Source organism: Panthera leo, chromosome A2 (genome assembly GCF_018350215.1).
Source record: "Panthera leo isolate Ple1 chromosome A2, P.leo_Ple1_pat1.1, whole genome shotgun sequence".
Lineage (NCBI taxonomy): Eukaryota > Metazoa > Chordata > Mammalia > Carnivora > Felidae > Panthera > Panthera leo.
The window spans coordinates 90,492,704-90,520,202 of NC_056680.1; the positions used below are offsets into that span (position 1 = coordinate 90,492,704).

The 27,499-nt window shown below is 35.1% G+C and overlaps 1 protein-coding gene across 4 annotated transcripts in view; it reads left to right on the forward strand.

Moving 5' to 3' along the window:
* Positions 1-27,499, forward strand: part of RUNDC3B (RUN domain containing 3B) — a 156,830-nt gene that overhangs the window by 7,962 nt on the left and 121,369 nt on the right. For all 4 annotated transcript variants that reach the window (XR_006196672.1, XM_042916982.1, XM_042916960.1 and 1 more), the window contains exon 2: positions 10,487-10,602. Coding sequence is in view for 3 of the 4 variants with exons in the window: in XM_042916982.1 (XP_042772916.1) it covers positions 10,487-10,602 (116 nt within the window). In the remaining variant the exon portion in view is untranslated. The remainder of the gene's footprint in view (positions 1-10,486; positions 10,603-27,499) is intronic.

The following is a 27,499-nucleotide window of genomic DNA, read 5'->3' on the forward strand; positions in this document are numbered from 1 at the left end:
TTATAGCTACCATTTAACTCTTTGTGTTTACTTTTTTTTCTTCTTATATGTCAGTAAAGTATTTTTTATTTATTCCACTATTCCAGTTTTTCTAGGGACTTGTTAATCATATATTCTTTTTCATTTTCTATATATATGATTGCTATCCTTTTAGCAGTTACTTTTGATTTGTTACAGTGAAATATAAATCTAACTCTCACTGCTTCTCCAGTAGTGTTAGAACCATTTATTCATTCTCATCCTGAGACATTTTAAGTCTACATATATTTTACATTCTACAAGATTCTTTTATTACTGTATTTTACACTTGATATTCAGGCAATACACGTTTGCGTTTACCAACATATTTACCCATGCCATTGATCTTCCATCAAGTTTGGAAAGATTTGGCTAATTTTTTTTTTTTTTGTAAATTTTTTAAAATGTTTATTTTTGAGAGAGAGCGCGTGCACGTGCATGCGCTTGCATGAGTGGGGGAGGGGCAGAGAGAGAAGGAGACAGAATCTGAAGCAGGCTTCAGGCTCTGAGCTGTCAGCTCCTGATGCAGGGTTGGAACCCATGAACTGCGAGATCATGACCTGAGCTGAAGTCGAACACTTAACCAACTGAGCCACTGGGCGCCCCTTGGCTAATATCTTTTTAACCTTCAATTACATATATGATAAATTTTACCAGGCTCCACTTGCCTTATATCCTTTTCTGTATTTTCTCTTCATTTCCTCTGTGCTTCAGTTTGTTTATTTTCTATTGACTTCTCTTTTCATTAATCTTGTCTTCTGATGTTTCTCATCTACTGTTTAACTCATTAAATGAGTTTTTAATTTCATATAGTCCTAGAATTTTAATTTGATTCCCTTTTAATAAACTCTAGTCTTCTGATAGAAACGCCTATCTTTTTATCTATATCCATCTTTTCCTGTATTCCCTAGGTCATATTAATCATGGTTATTTTAAAGTTCTCATCACTGATTTGGAATACTTGGATTGTCTTGTGTCTCTTTTTTTGTGTTTTCTCTCTTCCTCTCTTTGTCATGCAGTCTTATTTTTTGGCATATTTAGGTTTGTTTTTTTTTTTATTGAATGCCAGAGAGTATGTATTAAATTTTTCTTTAGCACTTTTATTGTTCATTAAATGCCATTATACTTACCCTATTGCCAACCATCATGTCAAATGTATTAATTAGAACAGAGTAGAAAAAGATCACGGAGTAAACAGGTGGAGTCCACTCATCCATTTGAACAAAACATGGCCGAGGACATTCTAATGCCCAGGGCTCGTAGTATAGGATAATGCTCACTTTCCTTACTGATGTTATCTTCCTTTGGAAGATAGAATGGTAGCTGATTACCATCCAGTCAGGAATTATGCTGAATCCAGGCTGTATGCCAACCCTGTTAAGTCTTGCTCAGCCTTTCATTTGCCTCTGACCATCCAGGGTTTTCAACCTAGGTTTGATGTATTTTTCAGCACCCTTTCTCTGGTAGTCCTAAAGTATTATTTTGTTTTCTGGAACTACCAAATGCTTTATTCTGTTTTTCAGAGACTTTTTGATTAGGATTTTAGTCTCCTGATGACAACGTGTTGGAGGCCTTTCCAAGTCTCTTCCAAAAGCTTTCCTGGTTTTTCTGTTCCCCACTAGCAGCCTTCTTTGGGAGTCAGACCCTCCACACTCAAAATTGGCAGATGTTTCTGGGTAAAAGCAGCTATAGCAGTCAATTGATTTTTGAGCCTTTCTCTTTCTGGAGTCTTAGCCTCTCTAATTCTTATTGTTGGAGCCACTCTCTGCAGGCTTCAAACATAAGATTTCTGTAATTCTTCCCCCTCCCCTCCAGTTTTGCTAGATGTATTCTGTGGGAGCACTGGTCTACCACCATTTATTCTGTCCTCCTTAGAAGTGGAAGTCTAATCTCATGTTTTTTATCTTCTTCCTAGTTTTAATTTATGCAGCCAACTGATGGTATTTTATATGCCCCCATAAGTAATCTTAAGTCTTTCTGGAATAGGTTATATAAATAAATATAGCACCAACTGTGCTGTAACCTAATTATCTTTTGTCTTTTACTAGAATGTGAATTTCTCAGGTACTGGAATCATAATTTATTCAGCATCTAGTTTATTTCCAGCATTTAGTACACAGGAGGCATATTTATCAAATGAGGTAATTGTAATTAATGCAAAATAATAGGATAGACATTTCCAAAATAAGGGTGAAGGTCGAATTAAAGAATCATCATCACTTAATTTTTGAAAGTCACTCGAAGGATTAATCTCTGGTGATAGTAGAATTTTAAACATCTAATAGCGTCAGCAGAAGAATTTGCTTTCTTTTGGAGTCACTCTAATTGGAATTTAATGAGGAAATGGAAAAATAAAAATTCATCTCTTCCAGTGTTTGAAAAATAATAGTAAAAATGGTGAGGCTGAAGTAAACAAATATATTTTTTGGTATTTCTTTACCAAAGCAATCTACTTTAATTTTCAATTGTATAGAAGCTATTTCACAAAAATAGGTTAAAAAAATATAAAATGCATACTATTTTAAAAGTATTATTGAAAAGATAGAAAATGTATATAATACACACATTTTTTTCCATTGAATAAAATGACATTGTCCATTTTCTACAGTGATGGTGATTGTCCTTAGAAGAGGATAACAATATCTCCCACATATTCAAATTTAAGTTTCAAATTAATTGAAAATTGATTTTGAAATTTTAAATTTCTCTTAGTATTTATAGTTAAAAAACACATCTGTTGTATTCCAGATGTAGTGTCAAAATTAACATTAAAAATATCAGTTAAAATTTTAATAAATTAAAAAAAACCAAAACATCTATGCTTAACATATGAAGAAAATACATTAATGCATGCAGAATATGCTTTTTGGAGGAAAAATATTAGATTGAGCATTTATGACTAGTCATGGAAATTCTTTAATTGAAGCAATTTCTGTTTCACTCAGATTTATGTTTGGTTAAGCCTAACATTGGTAGAATTAAAACCCAAAAAAATCAAAACCTATGCATTTCCTCTTATGTTGTGCTTCCTTCAGCGTCTGTGATGTGTCTGAACTGAATCTAAATCATGTATTGGGTATATGTGTTTATATTTGAGCCATAGAATCAGAAACTGGGAACCTTCATTTTCTTAGCATTTCTGGTGTTCATAAACCATGATTACTGTCTACTAAGTTTTTTAAAAATTCAGTTCACATACAAACACTTGAAATTCTTGCCTTTTTTCTATGCTTAGATGTTACTAAGTGAAACGTTGATGCTCTAAAAAGAAAGGGGATGTGTGCTAACATTTAATAACTTTTGTGTAAGTTGAAACTGTATTAAATACTTTATATTTTATTTATTTATTGTGAGAGACAGTGCAAGTGGGGCAGGGTCAGAGGGAGACGAGATGGAGAATCCCAAGCAGACTCTGTGCTGCCAGCGCAGAGCCCAGTGTGAGGCTTGAACTCACGAAAGGCAGGATCATGACCTGAGCCAAAGCTAAGAGTTGGACGCTTAATGGACAGAGCCACCTAGGCTCCCCAAATGCTACCTCTTTTAATCTTCACAATTATTTGGTAATTGATTACTGAGAAAACTGAGGTTCAGAGAAGTTAAGTGTCTTGACAAGGAATGGATAATAGCAGAGCCAGGTGTGAATCCAGGGCGTTCTGATATTAAAGTTCTTGTTCTTCCTCTTGCTGTACTGCTACCTTGAATATCTAGTTTACTAGTTTACCTATGTTAAAATATGTTACTTGAATATTTCTGTTTGTCATTTGATAAAAAACAGTTAGATTCCAAAAGGATATGTGATCTAAGTGTATAAAATATTCTTGGGCCTTCTGGGTGGCTCAGTCAGTTAAGCATCAGACTCTTGATTTCAGCCCAGGTCATGATCTCATAGTTCATGGGATCAAGCTCCCTGTAGAACCCCAAGCCCCATGAGGACTCTGCACTGTCAGTGCGAAGCCTGCTTGGGATTCTGTCTCTCCTTCTCTCTGCCCTACCCCCACTCGCATTATCTCTGTCTTTCAAAATAAACAAGCTTAAAAAAAATCAAGTATTCTTTATTAACATGATTTTAATTTGGAGTTCTTTCATATAAGAAATTTAATGAAATAATTTATGTTAAGATGGAAGTTTTCTTGTTTGATAGCTTCTAATTTTAGATGTGTATTTTTATTGGAAATTTTTTGTCTTATCCCTTTTTTTAAAAAGATAGTGCATCTAATATTTTTCATGTTGGGCAATCTGTTGTCATCTATCTGCTTATATAGTAGTGTAATACAATTATATAGATTATCTTCCTTAAAGTACCTAGATTAACAGTTTTCTTTAAAAGAAATTTTATCACTACAGGTGAGGAAAATATTTTAAATTACACTTTTCTCTGTCTCTCCTTTTAATTTTTAGATTTGGCAAAATTTTTAGAAATAATAATCACTATAATAGAGACTTTTAGGTTACACATTCCAGAGAAAATGGTTGGGACTTTTCTCCCCTGTGTTCCAATAGAACTTTGGTTATAGAAATGGGCAACTGGTTGGATTTGGCCCATGGATACTGGTCTATAGACTCCCAGTAAAAGGAAATAGGAAAATAATTTTTTTCATTATAAAAACTTTTAACTTTTATAATTTCTATTTATGGTTATAATTATGTTACAAATCTTTGACTAGTAGAAGGAATTAATTTAATATAGTATAATAGTTTTTAAACATAGTTTTGGTAACTATCTCGTTTTTCTTGGTATGTTGGCACAGGGAAAAAGGTAGTTTATGCTTTTTTTAGGTTTGAAGGGCTTGTTCACAATCATTCTTTCTTATTTATGATCTAACAAAAATTTTCTTTGGGTTTTGGAAGTGGAAAAGGGAATCTTTTCAGACAGAGACATTTTAAAAACTGTGCTTAATTATAAGACTCTTTTATGTAAATTTTTGAATTTTTAATTCTTATGTAAAAGCTGTTACTTAGACTTGAATTGGTATTTTTAGACATTCATCAAATTGTCATTTCATTATTTTAAAATCAGTCCTCTTCAGGAAATAGATGACTAATATTAATGTCATCATTATCAGGAAATAGCTCAGCATCTGTGTGATATTTTTTTTGGTGAATTGAAATTCTTTTTACAGGTTTGGTTTTTATAGCACATCTTAGTTAGTTAATGTGTTATGGAGGAAAAGATTTTCATTATTTTGGCATAATGGAGCTAGCTAGCTACATGATTCTAGAGCGGTGGTAAGTGGGATGACTTGGCTAGCTAGAAGTAAAACATGAACTGTAAGGAATTAAGTTACCTTCTGAAATTTTGATTTGTGTTATCAGGAGGAGAGTTAAGATATAAATGATGAAGCAAAGGCAGAAAACTTTCTTTTCTTCCTTTTTCATTATTAACTTTGATGTAATTGAATATTTAAAATGCTTTCTTACCCTTAAATATCTTCATGCTTGGCAATAACAGAATATGTGTCTAATGGTATCCTTTAAGATATGTGAACTTTTATTTTAGTTTTTATTCAGGTGTTGGGTTAAAAGTAATTTAATGCTCTGAGATTCACCATCTTAGGTTTTTGTCATGTAAATAGTGTCTTCTATAGGAATATAAACTGATAACATGATAAAAAGACTCATGTATTTTGTTAACTACTGATTGATATGTATATAGCTCTTGGTGCTACAAAATATAGGTATTCATATCCATGGCCTTTCTTCCCATTAGATTTTACAAAGTAGATCATTTGCTAGGGAATTTTGTATTGTTCCTGGAGGACCATAGTGACTAACATCTTACCAGATTGTTACAGGTAGAAATTGAATGTTCAAACGTAGCTCTTTTCGATGAAATAAGTACTTTGTTATTTTTAAATTTAAAGTTTTTGTTCATTTCACTAATATGCATTACTATCTTAAATGCCATATTTAAATTTTTTTTTAATTTTTAAGATTTTTTAAAATTTTATTTATTGTTTAATTTACATCCAAGTTAGTTAAATGCCATAATTTTTTAAAGCAGTAGGTTACTTTTGCCTTGAATGTGATTGTAGAATCAGACTTCCTATTCTAGTCTACCTAACAAAGATTAGAGGGAAACGTTCAGATGTTCCAAAGTTTCCTTTTATTTAGGTCAAAATCCAAACTGTGAGTTTTATTTATTCATTTTAGGAACATTTCTTTTTCATTTTCTTACTGAATAAGAACATTGTACTTATTTATTATTAAAAGTTTGCTGAGGATTGGCAGCTTTTTTTTCATTTATTGTCTATGAGATAGACCTAGGAAACAAAAACAAGTTTTCAGGTTCCTCTTTAGTCTGGTTTATCTGTTTATCTTCTTTTTGTTTCTATTTATCTACTCATGCATTTCATCTGATGTTTATCTGACTTGACTATCTTTTAGGTATAGGAGACCTACTTCATCACTGTTACTTGTTAGCTGTTCATATTTTTTCTTTACATAATGGTTTCCACTTTTGATCTTTTGTTGTAGTTACAGATAGTACTATATACTGAACATTAATCCTCCTTAGCTTTTCTCAGTCAAGGTTACTTGCCCTAACCAAAAAATTATTTGAATAATTGTTTCCTCAGTTCTCTCAAGGAGATATGTATGTGTGTGTGTGTGTGTGTGTGTGTGTGTCTGTGTGTGTATGTATAATTACTGCCATCATGGTTACATAAGAGAAAAGTTATTTCATTACATACAAAGAATGCCTTAGTTATTTCATCACATACAAAGAATTACATACAAAGAATGATTCTCAAAGTGTATGCTTGGATCCTCACTCTATCAGAGGTCCAAAAGGTCAAAATTACTTTCTTGTTGCATTGGGGGATGGGCTCAACAGGCAATAGGTGTTAAGGAGGGCACTTATGGGGCGCCTGGGTGGCGCAGTCGGTTAAGCGTCCGACTTCAGCCAGGTCACGATCTCGCAGTCCGTGAGTTCGAGCCCCGCGTCAGGCTCTGGGCTGATGGCTCGGAGCCTGGAGCCTGTTTCCGATTCTGTGTCTCCCTCTCTCTCTGCCCCTCCCCCGTTCATGCTCTGTCTCTCTCTGTCCCAAAAATAAATAAAAAACAAAACAAAACAAAACAAAAAAAAAGTTGAAAAAAAAAAAAAGGAGGGCACTTATGATGAATCACTAAATTCATGCAACCATTATTACATTATATGTTAACTAACTTGGATTTAAATAAAATTTTTAAAAAATTAAAAAAAATTATTTTCTTAATTTTAAGACCTAATTTTCCTTTTTTGTTCCCATTCTTTAACAAGTGTACAATGGAGTTTTCCAGAGCCACGTGGTGTATAATATTAGAACAGATTGAATACAGAAGTAGATATGAGGATTTAGCTATATTCTCTTCAACACAACATTAAAGATGTTTGCAAAGAGGAGCATCTGGGTGACTTAGTTAAGCATACAACTCTTGATCTCACCTCAGGTCATGATCTCATGGTTTGTGGGTTCAAGCCCCTCTGTGCCCCCTCTCTGCCATCAGCACAGAGCCCGCTTGGGATTCTGTCTTTCCTTCTCTCTGCCCTTTACCTGCTTGTGTTCTGTCTGTATCCCAAAATAAATAAACTTTAAAAGAAGATACTTGCAGAGATGTACAACAATGCTATTCTTGGTAATTTTTTGTTTTGGAAGGCAGGATGAGAGAATGCCTGAAGGGTAGACCTGAAGTTTTTATGACCTTTGTAAATAGGAAACTTACAAATCTGCCAAGTGCGCTAGATTTCTCTTATCAGAATGTCCTTTGTCTCTATTTTTGACTGTCAATAATCAATGTGTTTTCCAAGACTTAGTTCAAATGCCACCTCTTCAAGGAAGAAGTATCCTCCTGCATATTCCTAGCACAAGCTAGCATTTTGTTCATATCTTCCTTAAGGAACAATTACAGTTTATCCTACTGCTGTTATGTGTGGTATCAATCTTACTAAAATATAAACTCCTTGAGGGCAGAAACATATCTTCTGCACATTTATATGTTCCTCAGCACAGAGGACAATGCCTTGAACACTGTTGTCAGTACTTGTTCATTTATTTGTAAGCCCTATTTTGAAAGAACAGCAAAAAAAAAAAAAAAAAAAATTTAAATGCCAATATCACGGCAAGACAAGAGAAAATGTTTATGATTATTAACATATAACAACATTTGTGTAACCACCAAAGTCAGGATACAGGACAGTTCTGTCATCTCAAGCAACTCCCTAATGCCATCCCTTTATAGCCATACCCTATAAAGGGTGACAAATGAATGCCTAAGTAAGGACAATCTGTGAGGAAGGAGGCAATTGAGCTAATTATGAGAGTTGTTAAATAATTAGAAATGTAAACTATGAGGGAGATAAAGGAATACAAACTATTTCTTAGGCTTTAGGCTCGATGGTTATACTATTCAATCAGGACAGAAAACACAGGAGGTAAGTATAAAGGGAAATATAAAGAGATTTGTTTATATGGATTACATCTAAAAACTCTATACTAAAAACTCTCTTTGCTGCCAGGTGTAATGTATAAGGAAATTATTTAAAAAACTAGTGAAACGTTTATATAGTTAACTAAAATTTAAGTTATTTATATTGAAAGAACACAGCACAGGAGGAGCTGAGAGAGAAAGAGGGAGAGAGAGAGAGGGAGGGAGAGAGAGAAAATTCCAAGCAGGCTCCTCACTGTCAGTGCGGAGCCCCATGTGGGGCTCGAACTCACAAGATCATAACCTGAGCCAAAGTAAGATGCCTAACTGACTGAGTCACCCAGAGGCCCCAATAGTACACTATAATTTAAAACAGAAATATTGGGAATTTTTAAATGTCTTCTCTGTAAAAAATTTACCAAGAGTAGTTTGAACAGTGCTTACATTCTTACTGTATAACTTAAAATACAGGCTGAGCATATTTTCTATACCTTGGCAAATTATTCCTTTCTAAGTCTGGATCAGTTTCCAATACATATATTTTTTTGAGAGTGAGAGAGAGGGTGCATGTGAGCAAGGTAGAGAGAGAGAATCCCACATGGGGCAGAGGGGAAGGGGGAACAAGAGAGAGAAGCCAGGCTCACCCAAAGCAGGGCTTGTGCTCACCTGATTCAGAACTCAAACTCATGAACTGTGACATCATGACCTGAGCTAAAGTCAGATGCTTAACCAGTTGAGCCACCCAGGCACCCCGAGTTTCCAGCATTTTATCCTTTTCACTTTCAACTGTGAAAATCTCTGAGAGGTCCTATAACGTGAAATGTCCTGTGAGTGCCACTTACACTGGGACCTCCTTTTTGGCACAACCACTCTGTTCACTTAAATCAATACATCCTCCTTCACTAAGTTCCTATGGCTGCATACCTGAATTCCCTTGAATAGCAGCAATGTCAATATTCCTGTGATCAACTATTTCTTCTATAATTCCACTTGTTAAATTCAAATTTCACTTCCAATATTAGCATTTTCCATTTCTTTGCCACTCTTTCAATTATCCATTTTTGTAAAGCATGTGTTTTTATCACCAGAACACAAGGAGGCAACACAACTACAGGTTTTGATGTCTGTGTATGAACTAATAACACATGAATAGTGACCAATGCTAGACCCACTTACAAGAAGTGATGTCTTTGGTCACTAATCATGATGTGCATTTAATGACAGTGATTCGTAGACTAAAGCACGAGCAACAAAATTTTATTTTATGCAATTACAGTTAATATATGGTGGTGGTCAAACTAGAACTATGTTATTGTAGGACTGGTATTAACTAATTTTCAGGTACCTGAAATTAGTACATACTGGAACTGTGCAAAGTGAGGACCACCCCATTTATTTATTAATTACAAATGAAATTAATTATGTTCGAGTAATGTATTTTTATAAAACATATATTTGCCAAAACAAAAAATTAGCATTGGTGGTATAGTGGTGAGCACAGCTGCTTTGTTTTATTCAATATTGTGCTCCAAAACTCTTAAAAGCATTTGGACACATTTCTTAGAAGTAGTATTGTAGCTTTTGAGTTTTTTGGACTTAATTTAGGTCATTTTAAAAATTCTTAGTTTAATGACTGTTAACAGTGAGCTATTCGTAAGTCTTACTGTGATCAGTAGATAGTAAATATATAAGTGAAAGCCTGATATTTATATAACATTTTCTAAAAAAAAAAGTTAGAATGGGAGAGAGCCAAAGCATAAGAGACTCTTAAAAACTGAGAACAAACTGAGGGTTGATGGGGGGTGGGAGGGAGGGGAGGGTGGGTGATGGGTATTGAAGAGGGCATCTTTTGGGATGAGCACTCGGTGTTGTATGGAAACCAATTTGGCAATAAATTTCATATATTAAAAATAAATAAAATTTTCTATTTATAGAGTTAATTTAAATAGGTAGAGTTTTCAATATATGTAATACTTAGAAAGTATTTTTGTAATAGTTCCTCAAAATGCTTTCTTTCCATTTTTCCTAGTTGGGTGCATGAATCAACTCTCTTTTTTTTCCACAGGTTTTCAGTGAAGACCCTGATTGATCGGTCCTGCTTTGAGACAATTGATGATTCTTCTCCTGAATTTAACAATTTTGCAGCTATTTTGGAACAGATTCTCAGTCACCGGCTAAAAGGTAACAGAATTAATGTATTTATATTCCTCGACAGCTTTCTTTTTAATAAACTTGAAATTTTACAAGCCATACAGTCTGGTATGATTTAGATAATAGCCATACTCCATCTTGAAAAACATAAAACTGATTTTAGAATGCCTAATCTTTTGTCTTGTGCTTTGTCCCTCAAAAAGAAAAGAATTTCTGTTCTCAGATTTATACCTGTTTCCAGGATGCATTAAAAGTGTTGAATGTATTGTCACATACAGGCAGCAGAGTCACTTTCCATAAGTAATTAAAACGAAAGCTTAAATTAAAAGGTAGCCTATCTTCAAAGGTTTCTACATGCTATTTTAACCAATTTACAAAGATACATCCAGGCATTACATTTGTTTGCTTAATCTTTACTTTGTTAAACTTTGGACTCTTTGAAAATTTTTTTACCATAAATAGTTAAAAGAGGTATGTAAAAAGATGCTTAACTATGGTTTTATTAAAATAAATCAGTAAATATATTCACATTAGAAAGAAGAGTCTGTGGTTTCTCTGAATTATAAAAAATATTTACATTAAAATACCTACAAAATATAGTGGATAACATCAAGAAATATTATGTAGCATAAGTGAGTAGTAATAATAACTTTATCACATTAATTCCATTAACTTATTTTCCTAAAGGAAACTTGATCATCAGATGTTTTCACTTAAGTTTTTATTATCTTTACTATCTTAATGGTATAGTTTCAAATCAATAATCTGCTTTGGTAATACAACTTAAGAGAATCTCAAATTTAACCTAGTGGTTAATTCTTTTCTGTGCTTTTTGATGCTTTTTGAAGCATCACGTCTTTACTCTTAATTAATTATTTAAATCATTTGAGCAGTCCTGTGGGCCTAACAAAGGGTTGAATTTAATTACATGGAAAAACAAAATTGTATTCAGTCAGCCCTTTGTAATTTAAAATGGGGTCCATAACATCACTAATGCTTTTCTGTTAAAAGTTTGTTATTTTGCATTTTAAAAGTTATTTTTTTATTTTTGCTGTACTGCATTTCCTAAATTTTCTGCCATTAATGTTACCTATTATAAGAAAATAAGTTTTTATAAAAGCAAAGGCTATGAGAAAACTTTGAGATATTGTCCAGGTTACTATATTGTGGTAATCATATTTTAGAATTATATGTATAAATTTATAAATAATAATTGAGTAAAAAACACATACAACGCAGTAGACCTTGATGTGCTTTAAAATTTACAAATGTGTTATCACAAGACCTCAGTTCCCTTGATTCAGTGTACCATTTAGCATATGAATCACTCACAAAATACATAAACAACTATCAGCAGAAAACAGGCCATGTTGAGATACCCATGCTGAGTGATTGGGCATACTCCTGACCACATAAGTGGACCCCTCCTGCACAACAGTCTGCCATCTTCTGAGTCATGCCTCAGCAAAATATAGATGATAGATCTTTAGAATTACTTAATAGTGAATGTTATTTCTTTTTTTAAATGTTTATTTATTTTGAAAGAGAGAGGGTACATGTGAGTAGGGGAGGGGCGGAAAGGGAGGGAGAGAAAGAGGGAGAAAGAGAAACCTAAGCAGGCCCCACATTGTCAGCACAGAGCCCAATGTGGGGCTCCCTCTCACGAACTGTGAAATCATGACCTGAGCTGAAATCAAGAGTTGGACACTTAACTGACTGAGCCACTCAGGTGCCCCCAGTGAATGTTATTTCACGGAAGCCATTGAACTACCATGTTGAAAATAGAATCTCTAGTTGATTTATGGATAAGGATTCCACTAGTGTGACTAAGAAAGTAAGAATGATGATACAGTAAAATTTTTGTTGTCTTTTTAGGCTAAGTAAAATTAATAATTTAAACTATGCTTTTTAAAAAAGATCCTGTAGATTGACTAATGTGGTCGCTATAATTAGTACAGATATGAATCATGAAATGATACTTAACTTTTGAGATGAGCTATTTAAAGTTTTCTTTTTAATGTTTGTTTATTTTTGAGAGAGAGATAGAGTGTGAGTGGGGTTGGGGCAAAGAGAGAGGGAAACAGAATCCAAAGCAGGTTCCAGGCTCTGAGCTGTCAGCACAGAGCTGATGTCGGGCTCTGTCCCATGAGCCACAAGATCATGACCTGAGCCAAAGTCAGACACTAACTGACTGAGCCACCCAGGTGCCCCTGAGATGAGCTATTTTAAAGACTTGGGTGTCTACAGACTTCCGTATATTAGTATTCTGATATATAACAAATTGCTTTTACTTTTGGAGAAGTTATATAATTATTTTTGTGGTACACTGTGTTCACCTAAAATTTAGTATGTAATAACTAATTTTTCCAATGTTTGTCTTTATAGAAGTACAGATTTAAAATGTGTAACTTTGTGGGTTTGTGAGATTCACTTTCCTCCAGGTACTTTTTATTTTTTAAATAAAAGGGCATTTTAAATATTAAAATTTTCAGAGAAAGGTAAAATCCACCCCTGTACTGATAGGCTGTACTGATACTTGTAAAGTGGAAAACTGAAACAGTTATTTATTTAATTCATTCTAAAAGTCCCAATGTTGAAAAGGAAGCTTTTAAAATTACATACATTAATCTTCTTTATAGTTATCTCTCAGTAAAATAATGATCTTATTTTCCTGGAAGATAGCTGAGAACTAGGAATTAATCACAGAATATAGAATTCAAAGAGACCTCAGTTCAGGTCTTCACTAATTTTTGAACTTTTATTTACTTTAAAGTCTCCTCCTCTCCACCCCATCTGCACCTGCCCTAATAAAAGCAACTGTAGACACTGGCTGTGTAAGTGGAGTGTGTGGTTGAAGCAGATTGAGAAAATTGGGCATTGTACCTGCTCAGCAGTAGTTGTACCCCACCACCCTGTAACTCTCTAGCATTACTTCAGGTAGCACCATGAATCACAGATTAAAAATTTCTCTAATCTCTGTCCTTCTGAAGCAATCCACTCAACAGTATTCATGACTGGTAGACATACAGACTGTTTGAATACTTCTGATGTCTGAGAACTTAGGATAGTAAAGCAGTTCATCACATTTTGGGGCAGTTTAGATTGTTAGAAAACTCTTATATAAATGAAGCTAACCTATTTGATTGGCTTTGATATATTTTCTGCCACTTTTTTGTTTTTCAGTTTTGAACCTAATATTAAAAGACTGCTATTATATAATTCTTTGTCCTCAGTTCTCCTTTTTTCTAGGTAATGTATCTGTAGTTCCTTCAACCTTCTGGAACCACCACAGTCTTAGTTGTTCTTCTGGTTTGTCACTGGTTTATTGGTATTGCTCTTAAAATCTGATACTCATAGCTGAGTAAAGTGCTTCATATAGGTCAACACTGTATTAGTTCAGAACTTAAGATTATGCTGATATTTTGATTCCCACATCACACTTTTGGTTTTCATTGAAATAGAGACCAAGTCAAATCCCATAGATTTTTAGAAATTGAACTATTGCTTAATTTATGTTTTAGTTAATTCTCTTAGTTGCCTGTGTAGAAGTTTGACAGGGATAAATACTGTATTTTTTCCTTTGTCGTCCACTATATAGATGGATGAAGTGGCAATAAAAAAACTTAAAACTTCTAAAGATGAAGTGGACTATTTTTTCCTATTTCTCTCACTATATCTAAAAGCCTGGACATTATTATATAAAACAAATACATGAAGACCCCAAAAGGTAGGGAGAAGAAGAAAGACTCTCTAGGGACTCTCAGACTTTGGGAATAACATGATTGGTTCTTTGAATTTTCTGACTGCCTTGTATACCGAGATTGGGTAAGCCAGTAGCCTATAGACATCAATATGTACAGAAAGCAAGGTGAAAGACTTTTAGTAACAGCTCTACTTTAGCCAAATGCCACAGAAGAAGTGTGGTACCACCCCCACCCAGGCTAGAAAAGGTTAAGTGGGGGACTTAGAATTCCCTTCTCCTGAGGCTGTAACAGTGTGTCCCCCATCATCATCAGAGTGGTATCAAAGAAGGCCATGCAAAGAACTGGGACTTGAGAACTGGGACTTCTTCCCTCCTGGCTGGTTGTGAGTCTTCTCTTCCTATCTTACCTCCCACCCTCACCATGTTAATGGAGAGCCTGGATTTCCATTCCCAACCCAGCAGTAATGAGGGGTCATTTCCCTGCCATCCTGAGGTTGTGTCAGAAGAGACATTTTGGAGATTGATGTCTTTCACCATCGCCCAGCAGTAACAAGAATACTCCCAATGCATTATCAGTGGAGACCTTGTAGGAAGCCTGGACTCCCACCTCCACCCAGCAGTAATGAGAACTCCCCTCTCAAATGTCAGTGGAGGTCAACTGGAAAAATTGGACTTCTCCCTCCACTTGGCAGTAATGAAGTGATCTCACCACTTTTTACCTTCCCCTGCCAGAACTGTCATAGAAAGCCAGTGAAATAAGATTCCAACACTCATAACATAATATGAACACGTCCAGGTTTCATATGAAGATCACTTGTCATAACAAGAACCAAGAAAATCTCAAATTGAATGACAGAAGACAACTAGTGGATGTGAACACTGAGATGACAGAGGTATTAAGTTAGTGACAAAGATCTTAAGTTGATCATGATAAAAATACTTCAGTGAGCAGTTAGAAACATGCTTGAAACAAATGAAAAAGTAGACAACATCAACAAAGAAATAGAAGATATAAAAACAACTGAATAGAAATTTCGGTACAAAAAGTACAAAACCAAAATGAAAAGCTGAATGGATAGGCTCAACAAGAAGATGCAGGGGACAGAGGAAAAAATCAGTGAACTAGAAGAGAGAACGATAGAAAAATTTTAATCTAAATAACAAAGACTAAAAATAATCTAAAATTAGAAAGTGGACTTAAAAAATGAACAGAGCCACAGGGACTTGTAGGACTATAATAAAAGATCTAAATCTTTTCATCAAAGGGTCTGAGTGAGAGGAGAAAGGAATGTACTGAAAAGGTGCTGAAAAAATAATGGCTGAAAATTTCCCAAATTTAGCAAGAGACATAGGCATACAGATTTGAGAAACTAAGTGAATCACAGAGTAAATCCAAAGAAATTCATGCCAAGACACATTATAATTAAACTTTTGAGAAATAAAGACAAGGAAAAAATGTTGAAAGTAGCCAGAGAAAAATGACACCCTGTTTGTAAAGGAAAAACTGTTTGAATTATGGCAGATCTCTTATCAGAAACCATGGAAGCACTTCTTTTAAGTGCTAAGAGAAAAATGTCAACACAGACTCCTATAGCAGAATTATTTTTCAGTTTTGAAGGGGAAATCTAGTCATTCTCAAAACAAGGAGAACTAAGCAATTTGTCACCAATAGACTGGCTAAAGAACTACCTTGAGGCAGAAATGAGATGATAAGGAAGAAAATACAATAATTTCCTATTTTTAATGTTTTCCTTATTTTTTTTATTTTTCTTTTTCTTGTCTTCCTGTGGATTACTTGAGTGTTTTTTTGAATTCCATTTTTATCTGTCTGTATTGTTTTTGAGTGCATCTTTTGGCACAGATTTTTTAGTGGTTGCTCCAGGTATTAGGTTGTATATACAAAATTTAATCACAATCAGAAGTATCATTGTTTTCTGGTCTTAAATTTAAAAACTATGCCTTTATTTCCCTTTACCCCCCCCCCCATTTATAGTATAATTGCTTTAAAAAGTTAAAAATAGAACTAACCTTCAATCCAGTAATCACGCTACTGTGTATTCACCCAAAGAATACAAAAACACTAACTTAAAAGGATATATGTACCCCTATGTTTATTGCAGCATTATTTACAATAGCCAAATTATGGAAGCAGCCCAAATGTCCATCGGTAGATGAATGGATAAAAAAGATGTGATACACACACACACACACACACACACATACACACACACACACAAACACACACACTGGACATTAGCCATAAAAAAAGAATTAAAATTTACCATTTGCAACAACACGGATGGAGCTAAAGAGTATGATGCTACAGTAGAGAAAGACAAATACTATATGATTTCACTTGTGGAATTCAACAAAGAAAACAAATGAACAGTGGGAAAAAAGAGACAAACCAAGAAATAGACTCTTACCTGTCTATGGAGAACAAATGATGGTTACCAAAGGGGAGGAAGGTAGGGGGATAGGTGAAATAGGTGAAGGGGTTTAAGAGTACACTTATGATGAGCACTGAGTAATGTACAGAATTGTTGAATCACTATATTGTACACCTGAAACTAACACAACACTGTATGTTAACTATACTGGAATTAAAATTAAAAAAAAGAAATACATATAAATGCTTTAAATATTTCCCCTACAATAGATTAGAACCACATTAGACAGTGTTAGAACTTTTGTTTCCACCATTAAACTTAATTGAGAAAACCCAAGAGGAGAAGGTCAGCCTATTTCAGGTTGCTGATTTGTCCAGCACAGAGTCTGGGATGTATGGGGCAAGGAAATTTACCTGCTGTGTTATTTCTTGGCTTCTAAGATCTCTAGCCCGGGTTCCTTTTATTCTCTCTCTTCAGAGTCTTTTTGTTTTATATGTAATGTCTAGTGTTTTTAGTTATATTTGGCAAGAGGAAAGTGCATCTGCTTTGTCCTGTCTGGTAACAGAATTCTTATTAATTTTTTAATGTGAAGAATTACATCAGTAGTGTTCCTAATGTTAAATCCATATATTCTTGGGACAAATCCAATTTGAGCCTCATGTATTGTTTTCATATACTTGGCCAGATTTAGAATTTAGTTTGCTAGTATTTTAGGAGTTTTGGTTCTATGTAATTTCTGTTTTATACTTGTTTTGGTTTTTGGTATGAAGATTATATTAGCCTCACTAAATGAATCAAAAGTGTTTTATCTTTTTTATTCCTTGGAAGAATTTTCCATAAGCTTGGAATTGACTGTTAGAAAGAATCTGCCAGTAAAAACTCTGGGTTAGGTGGGGAATGTGCATGCTTACAGGTCTCTTTAGGTTGTTGACTTCTCTTCTGTATTCTGTTTTACACTTATCAGTTTCTTCTTTTCTGTACCCTCTTAATTGTTTAATCCCTATTCAGTTTCTGTTTTTCCTTTCAGTGTGACACATTTAAAATAGGTAACTTTAGGGGTGCCTGGGTGGCTCAGTCAGTTAAGTGTCTGACTTCAGCTCAGGTCATGATCTTATGGTCCATGGCTTTGAGTACCATGTCAGGCTCTGTGCTGACAGCTTGGAGCCTGGAGCTTGCTTCTGATTCTGTGTCTCCCTCTCTCTGTGACCCTTCCAGGCTCATGCTCTGTCTCTCTCTCTCAAAAAAAAAGCAAAAACAACAAAAAAACAAACTTAAAAAAATAGATAAATTTATCTAAATGGTTTTAAAAAGTTAAAGCTCACTGAAGAGATCTAAAAACTTAAAGCTTAAAGCACATATTCGTCTTTATAGCTTTTTTTAAAAGCTGAAATTCTGTTTTTTTTTTTTAAACTTAGTCCCTACCTATACTTATGTATGAGCCATCCACCCCCTTTTCTGGAGGATATGACATGTTTCATTCAGATTGCTGTTAAGAAACAAAAATTTCACTGTTGTTACTTTCCATGCAGTTGTCAGCTAGTTGGTCCCCTTTTCATCCCTAATATTATTCTTTTTCTTTTTTTCATAAGCAGTATTGCCAGAGATTTGTTAATTTTATTAGTCTTCAAGTAATTAACTTATGGCTTTTTTGTTCATTTATGTATGCTAATGACATCATTATTTCCTCTATTAAATTTTCTTTGAGTCTATTTGTTATGTTGGGTTCCTAGCAGATTAATTTTCAAACTTCTCTCCAACTACTGCTTTGGTTACATGTACAAGTTGGGATATATAATATTTTTATTAATACTCATTTTTAGGTAACTTCTAATTTTCATTATTTTGGCTTATGTGTTGTTTAAAAGTTAATTCTTAGGGTTACTGAAAATAAGAATTTTTCCTTTTTATTTTTACTTTTGTATTAATTAAATTGTGGTCAAAGAATTTGATCTGTAGGGCAGATGTTTTGAAATTTTTAAGATTTGCTTAAAGGCCTAGCCTATGGTTGGCTTTAATGTTTCATCTTGAGAATAATGTTTATTTTATAATTGATTATGTTTCTCAAATGTTACATTTTTTTATATCTATTAATAGCTTAAAATTTGAAACTTATTATTTTGATGGATTTACCAAGTTACTCTTACAGATATGTCTAATTTTGTTTTTTATATTTTGAGTCTATTTTGGTGTATTCAGTTTTAGGGTTTTTATAGATTTCCTCATTTTCTGTTTACTTATTTTTGGCTTCTTAAGGATTTCGATGATTTGTTTCATGTGGTAACTGTATTTTAAAGTGTGTTTGTTATATATTATCCAGCATTTTCAATTTTCCTACTGTTTTGTGTTGGGTATCAGGAAGGTGTTCTTAAAATTCCATGTTTACCACTCCATAGACAAATTATTGCTATATCTAAAGAGAGCTCTGAAACTTCCTCTTCTTTTCTTCTTTGAAAGTTATCCTTGCCTTTTGTTGTGAATAGTTTGAGTGAATAAACTTAATGGGCAAAGTATGTAACGTTGAGGTAAAACAACTATGGCTGTAATTTTAAGTATTTATTAGTTTATTTTAGATAGTCTCTACTGTCATGTGGTTAAAAATATTTTCCATTAAAAAGTATTCAGATATATGTATATATATTTGCATAGTATATGTTATATGCACTGTAATATGTAGTCATCATATACGTTAATGTTTATGCAATACCATATATAATGAATTATATATATTTTAAAGTTAGGACACCCCCTTTTCCCATGTTCCTATCTTTATATAAATTTACCTATTTCTATCCTCTAGCCTGGGGTTTTAATTACTTTTTTGTTCCTTTGGATACAAGGTTCTTTTCTACTTGAGCATGAAGTATACTCCTGGTTATTATCCATTGAAGCTTTTATTTGAATAATAATTTTGTTTTCCAGTCTGCTGCATTCTTCTGTTTCCTTTTTATTCCTTTCTTTCTAGCTGGTTCTTAATAAGCTTTTCTTTCAGATGGTTTTTCTCTTTCCTCTGCTGTTATTATTGCATTCTGAACTCTTCATTTTTCTTAACCCTGGCAAATTTCCTAAGAAAACTTCCCTTATTTTTCTACTGTATCCTTTTTTTCAGGCAGCATGGGTTCTGTTTATCATGTCTTTTACTACCCTGTACACTTTACCATATTATAGCCTTCCAATATTATAATTAAAAAACCTAACTGAACCTAAAATGTTATTCAAGATGGAGTAAATCCACTACTATCCTAACTGTTTTAGTCTGCTCAGGCTGCTATAACATAATGCCACAGACTGGATAGCTTAAACAACAGAAATTTGTCTTTTACATTTCTGGATGCTAGGAAGACCAAAACCAAGGTACTGGCTAATTGTGATTATGGAAAGAACTTTTTTCCTGGCGTGAAGCTGGTCACCTTCTTGCCTTGTCCTCACATGGCAGAGAGAAAGAGTGCTTTCTGAGATCGTTGCTCTCAAGGACACTAATTTTATCAGATTAGGACCCCACCCTTCTGACTTCATTTAACATTAATTACCTATGTAGTCACAGTGGGAGTTAGGACTTGAACATATGGCTTTGGGGGGATGTGACTCAGACCTTATCTTTCTCCTCCTGATTGAATCTAAAAACTAGGCAGAATACAGAAAACAACTAGTTGTATACTATGAAAAATAAACAGTAGCATCCAGACTGGGAAGAGACACCAAAATTTGAAGAGGAACTATTACAGGAGTTAGTATCCTGTGTATTTTTTCCTCTTATTATATCCTCAGCTTTAACCTGTGGGGGGCCTCAGTTCTTAATTGCACTTGTGGATGCAGACAGCAAAAACTCTCAACAGTAACCTCTTTCTGGTAAGAGGATAAGGAAAGATAGCCTTTGTGAGTCAGGGAGTGTTGGAGTCTTCCCATTTTTTTCTCTTTTTCCTTCTTTTCCCCCAAATGTAGCTTAAAGTTGCCCATATCTTTTTGACAGTGTGGGAAGTTAAAAAATTTCTGATAAAATGGAAGAGTAATTAATAAAAAAGAGACCTGGGAACCAAAGATTGTATCAGGGAAGAGAGAGCTGGAAAGAATAATGCTCTGATTCTACATGCTAATAATGAGCATGAGTCCTGGCTTCATACCCAAGATTCTGAGGACTGAGCTAGGACACTAAGTCCTAGAGTGGCATATATATGGGTAAGGTGCAAAGAACCATAGCAAAGGCTTTGCAAACTGAACTTATGTTGGAACTTCTGCACATATAAGACAAGAAAGAACTTGGCTATCTGGATTTAACCAGGTTGATTGCCTACCAAAACAGAGCAAAACAAAAATCAACATACTTCCGAGGATTTTAACAGAATACAGAATTTAAAGATAAGCACCTACTATAAAACCCAAAATTGCTTCACATAAGAAGAATCAGGAAAATATGACCAGTTCTAAAAAGAAAAGACAAAGATGCTAATACTGAGGTTAATTATCAAAGATACTATAGCAGCCATTAGAACCATGCTCTGGGATGTAAATACCCTTTTTTCTTTTCTTTTTCAAATTTTTACTTAAATTCTATTAGTTAACATGGTACAATATTGGTTTCCGGAAGTAGAATTCAGTGATTCACCACTTACAACACCCAGTGCTCATCATAATAAGTACCTTTCTTTTTTTAAAAAAAATTTATTTATTTTGAGAGAGAGAGAGCCTGGGAGGGGCAGAGAGAGAAGAGAGAATCCCAAGCAGGATCTACACTGTGAGTGCAGAGCCCAACGTGGGGCTCCATCTCACGAACTGTGAGATCATGAACTGAACCAAAATCAAGAGTCAGACATTTAACCAACTGAGCCATCTAGGTGCCCCCTCAACAAGACCCATCATCCATCTAGTTCATCCCCCCCCACCTCCCTCCATCAACCCTCAGTTGGTTACCTATCTTTAAGAGGTTCTGATGGTTTTTTTCCATCTCTCTCCTTATTCCCCCCCCCATATGTTCATCTGTTTTGTTTCTTACATTCCACATAGGAATGAAATCATATGGTATTCATCTTTCTGTGACTGACTTATTTTGATTAGCATAATATTTTATTAGCATAATAAAAGCCTCGTTTTTCCGTCCACATCGTTGAAAATGGCAAGATATCATTCTTTTTGATGGCTGAGTGATACTCCGTTTGTGTGTGTGTGTGTGTGTGTGTGTGTGTGTGTATGTGTGTGTGTGTGTGTTTATATATAGTGTGTGTATGTATGTATGTATATATATATATATTTAACGATTATTTCTTGGGTATTGAGTTTATTTTTATTTTTATTTTTTTACATTTATTCCTTTTTTGAGAGACAGAGAGAGACAATGTGATTGGAGGAAGGACAGAGAGAGAGGGAGACACAGAATCTGAAGCAGGCTCCAGGCTCTGAGCTGTCAGCACAGAGCCCAACATGGGGCTTGAACTCATGAGCCGTGAGATCATGACCTGAGCCGAAGTCGGTCACTTAACTGACTGAGCCACCCGGGCATCTCGGGTATTGAGTTTAGTAAGTTCTGTTCCTTTGATCTATGTGTCCATTTCTGTGTCAGTACCATATTGTCTTGATGACTATAACTTTATAATATAGCTTAAAATTTGTAATTGTTATGCCTCCAGTTTTTTTTTCAGGTTTGCTTTGGCTATTTAGGGTCTATTGTAGTTCCATACAAATTTTAGGATTGTTTTTTCTAGCTCTGTTAAAAAGGCTGGGTGGTATTTTGTTCAGGATTGCATTAAATGTGTAGATTGCTTTGGGCAGTATAGACATTTTAACAATGTTTGTTCTTCCAATCCAGGAGTAGAGAATGCTTTTCAATTTCTTTGTGTCTTCTTCAGTTTCTTTCATAAGTGTTCCTATAGTTTTCAGAATACAGATCTTCTACCTCTTTGTTTAGGTTTATTCCTAGATATATTTTTGTTTTTGGTGAGGTTGCAAATGGGATTGATTTTTTCATTTATTTTTCTGCTGCTTTGTTTTTGGTGTATAGAAATGCAATAGATTTCTGTACATTGATTTTATATCCTGTGACTTTGTTGAATTCATGTATTAGTTCTAGCAATTTTTTGGTCGAGTCTTTTGGGTTTTGTACATGGAGTATTATATTATGTACAAACAGGGAAAGTTTGACTTCTTCCTTGCCAATTTGGATGCCTTTTATTTCTTTTTGTTGTCTGATTGCTGAGGCTAATACTTCCACTACTATGTTAAATAGTAATGGTTAGAGTGGCATCCTTGTCTTGTTCCTGACTGTAGGGGAAAAGCTCTCAGTTTTTCCCATTGAGGATGATACTAGCTGTGGTTCTTTCTCATAGGGTTTTTATTAATGTGGTGTATCACATTGATTGCTTTGCAAATATTGAACCATACCTGTATCCAAGGAATAAATCTCAATTGTGGTGAATAATTCTTTAAGTGTATTGTTGGATTTGATTTGCTAGTATCTTGAGAATTTTTTGTATCCATGTTCATCAGAGATGTTCATCATGAAATATTCCTTTTTAATGGGGTCTTTTTCTGGTTTTGGAATCAGGGTGATGCTGGCCTTGTAGAATGAATTTGGAAGTTTTCCTTCCATTTCTATTGTTTGGAACAGTTTCAGAAGGAAAGATACTAACTCTTCTTTTATATATCTGGTAGAATTCCCACTGGGAAGCCATCTGGCCCTGGATGTTTATTTGTTGGGAGATTTAAAAAAAATTTTTTTTAATATTTATTTTTGAGAGAAAGAGCATGAGTGGGGAGGGTCAGAGAGAGATAGAGACAGAATCCAAAGCAGGTTCCAGGCTCTGAGGTGTCAGCACAGAGCCTGATGCAGGGCTAGAACCCACAAATCATGGGATCATGTCCTGAGCCAAGTCAGACATTGAACCAACTGAGCCACCCAGGTACCCCTGGGAGATTTTTGATTACTGCTTCCATTTCTTTGGTGATTATAGGTCTGTTCAAATTTTCTATTCCTATTTCAGTTTGGTAATTTGCATGTTTCTAAGAATTTATCCATCTTTTCTAGAGTGCTCAGTTTGTTGACATATAATTTTTCATAACGTTCTCTTAAAATTGTATTCCTGGGTTGTTGGTTGTGATATCTCCCCTTTCATTTGTGAGTTTATTTGGGTCCTTTCTCTCTTCTTTTTGATAAGTCTGGCTAGAGGTTTATCAATTTTATTAATGGTTTTGAAAGACCAGCTCTTAGTTTTGTTGATCTCTGCTACTAGTTTGTTTCTTTCTATATCGTTTATCTTTGCTCTAGTCTTTATTTCCCTTCTTCCACTGACTTGTTGTTGTTGTTGTTGTTGTTATTTTTCCACTGTTCCTTTTCTAGCTTTTTGATATGTAGTTAGGTTGTGTATTTGAGACCTTCCTTGCCTCTTGAGGTAGATCTGTTTTGCAATATACTTCCCACTTAAGGCTGCCTTTGGACTATCGAGGTTTGGATATCCAAAGGTTTTGGACTGTCATGTTTTTATTTTCATTTGCTTCCATGTACTTTTTAAATTCTTTAATTTCTTGTTAACTCATTCATTCTTTAGTGAGATGTTCTTTGACTTGCATGTATTTGTGGTGTTTGCAAATTTTTTCTTGTGGTTGACTTCAAGTTTTATAGCACTGTGTTCTGAAAATATGCATAGTATGATCTCATTGTGTTTGTACCTCAGGGCTGGTACATGACCCAGTATGTAATCTATTCTGGAGAATATCACATGCATACTTGCAAAAATGCGTATTCTGCTACTTTAGAGTGGAATGTTATGAATATATTTGTTAAGTCCATCTGGTCCAGTGTGTCATTCAAGACCATTGTTTCCTTGTTGATTTTCTCCTTAGATGATCTGTCCATTAGTGTGAGTGGGGGTGTTAAAGTCTCCTACTATTATCGTATTATTATCAATGAGTTTCTTTGTGTTTGTTAGTAATTGATTTATATATTTGGGTGTTTCAAGTTGGGGGCATAAATATTTATAATTGTTAGATCTTCTTGATGGATACATTCCTTAATTATGATATAATGCCCTTCTTCATCTCTTGTTACAGTCTTCGGTTTAAAATCTAATTTGTCTGATATAACTACTCTGGCTTTTTTTCTTTTGCATCCATTATAGATGGTTCTCCATCCCTTCACTTTCAATCTGCTGATGTCTTTAGGTCTAAAATGAGTCTTTTATAGGGGCGCCTCGGTGGCTCAGTTGGTTAAGCATCCGACTTCGGCTCAGGTCATGATCTCATGGTTTGTGGGTTCGAGCCCCGCATCAGGCTCTGTGCTGACAGCTCAGAGCCTGGAGCCTGTTTTGGATTCTGTGTCTCCCTCTCTCTCTGCCCCTCCCCCACTCACACTCTGTCTCTCTCTGTCTCAAAAATAAACATTAAAAAATTTTTTTTTAAATGAGTCTTCTGTAAGCAGCATATAGATGGATCTTTTTTATTATTATTCATTCTGATAGCACCTGTCTTTTGATTGGAGCATTTAGTCTAGTTGCATTCAGGCTGATTATTGAAAGATAAGACCTTAGTGCCATTGTGTTATCTGTTAAGTTTGTGTTTCTGGTGATGTTCTCTGTTCCTTTATAGTTTTTGCTATTTTTTGTCCCCTTCCCCCCCCACCTCAAAGAATCCCCCTTCATACTTCTTTTTTTTTTTTAATTTTTTTTTAACGTTTATTTATTTTTGAGACAGAGAGAGACAGAGCATGAACAGGGGAGGGGCAGAGAGAGAGGGAGACACAGAATCTGAAACAGGCTCCAGGCTCCGAGCTGTCAGCACAGAGCCTGACACGGGCTCAAACTCACGGACCGTGAGATCATGACCTGAGCCGAAGTCGGATGCTTAACCGACCAAGCCACCCAGGCGCCCCATCCCCCTTCATATTTCTTGCACGGCTGGTTTAGTGGTCATGAACTCCTTTAGTTTTTGTTGGTCTGGGAAACTCTTTATCTCTCCTTCTATTCTGAATGACAGCCTAGCTGGATAAAGAATTCTTGGCTGCATATTTTTCTGATTCAGCACTTCAAATATATTCTTTTTTTTTTTTTAATTTTTTTTTAACGTTTATTTATTTTTGAGACAGAGAGAGACAGAGCATGAACGGGGGAGGGGCAGAGAGAGAGGGAGACACAGAATCGGAAGCAGGCTCCAGGCTCTGAGCCATCAGCCCAGAGCCCAATGCGGGGCTTGAACTCACGGACTGTGAGATTGTGACCTGAGCTGAAGTCGGACGCTCAACCGACTGAGCCACCCAGGCACCCCTCAAATATATTCTTTAATTTCTTTCTGGCAGGCCAACTTTCTGTGGACAGATCTGCCGTGGATCTGATCTGTCTTCCCTAGTTTAAGGACTTTTAATTCCCTTGCTGCTTTCAAGGGAATTCTTTCCTTGTCTGAGTATTTTGTGAATTTGACCATGATATGGCTTGGCAGTGGACGGCTTTTGTTAAATTTAATGGGAGTTTTTGTGCTTCTTGGGTTTTGATGTCTGCATTCTTCCCCAGATTAGGGAAGTTTTCAGCTATAATTTGCTCACATAAAACTTCTGCCCACTTTTCCCTCTTTTTATCTTCTGGAACTCTTATGATATGAATGTCACTACATTTTAATGAGTTGCTGAGTTCCCTACATCTACCTTCATGATCCATCACCTTTGTTTCCCTCTTCTTTTCAGCTTCATTATTTTCCATAATTTTATCTGCTGTATCACTAATTCATTCCTCCACTTCATCCATCCTTGCTGTTACGGCATCTATTGAGGTTACATCTTGGTTATAGCATTTTAATTTTGGCCTGACTAGATTTTAGCTCTTTTATTTCTGCAGTAAGGGATTCTCTAGAGTCTTCTATGGTTTTTTCAAGCCCAGCTAGACTTTTTATAAGTTCTAGTTCAGACATCTTATATTGCATTGATTAAATCCCTGGCTGTGAGTTCTACTTCCTGCTCCTTCTTTTGGGGTGAATTTCTCTGTGTTGTCATTTTGAAGGGAAAAAGTAATAACAAAACTAAATTAAAATTAAAAAAAATTTAAAATAATAAAGGAAGCTAGATCATAGGTGTGTTTTGTTCTGATTGTTAAGAGAAACTTGATAGAAAACAAAAAAGGACAAAAAAGATAAAAAGTAAAAAATTAAATAAAATTAAAAATTTGCTCTTTCTGTATCCAAGAAAAAACAAAAACAAAAAAACACACAAACCACAAAAAAAACTAAGGAAGCTAGATCCTGTTTCCCCTAATGCTGAAGCTTTGCAGCACTCTATGATCACTAGACTTAGTGCATGGAAGGGGTTTATGCTGGTTTTCTGGGTGTAGGGTGGGGGGCTGCTGTTTTGATTCTCAGGCCGACTTGCCCTAATGGAGAGGCACAGGGGTGGAACTTGGTGTAATGGCTCTGTTTTCCACTTGATGGCACTATTTAACTTACTGAGGTTGATCTGTGCTGGTGAGCTAGAGGTGAAAATGGCTTCACCCAGCTGTCTAGTCTCTGGAGCAGGAAGTTCACACCCTCATGGATGTGCAATCAGTAATCCCTCCTTTGTCCCCAGATTTTGTCAGATCCCTGACTTGCCAGGCCATGCCACCCTTGTGGGTTTTATTTCCGGCCAGGCTGTGTTTCAAAACCCCATACTTTAGAGACCCTTGTGGCTGGGACCTGTGCTGGTTCTTTGGGGGAGCATCTTGCTGCACTCTGGTCAATACATCCTTGTCCTAGAAACCAGCTGGATGACTGTGCAGCCACAGCAGTTTGGAGTTTATGGTAAATTGCAACACACAGCTGTTGCCAGGGTTTGCTGCCCTTACTTCGTGTCTTTGTTCTTGTATTGTTGAACTGGGAAGACCTATGGCTCCTG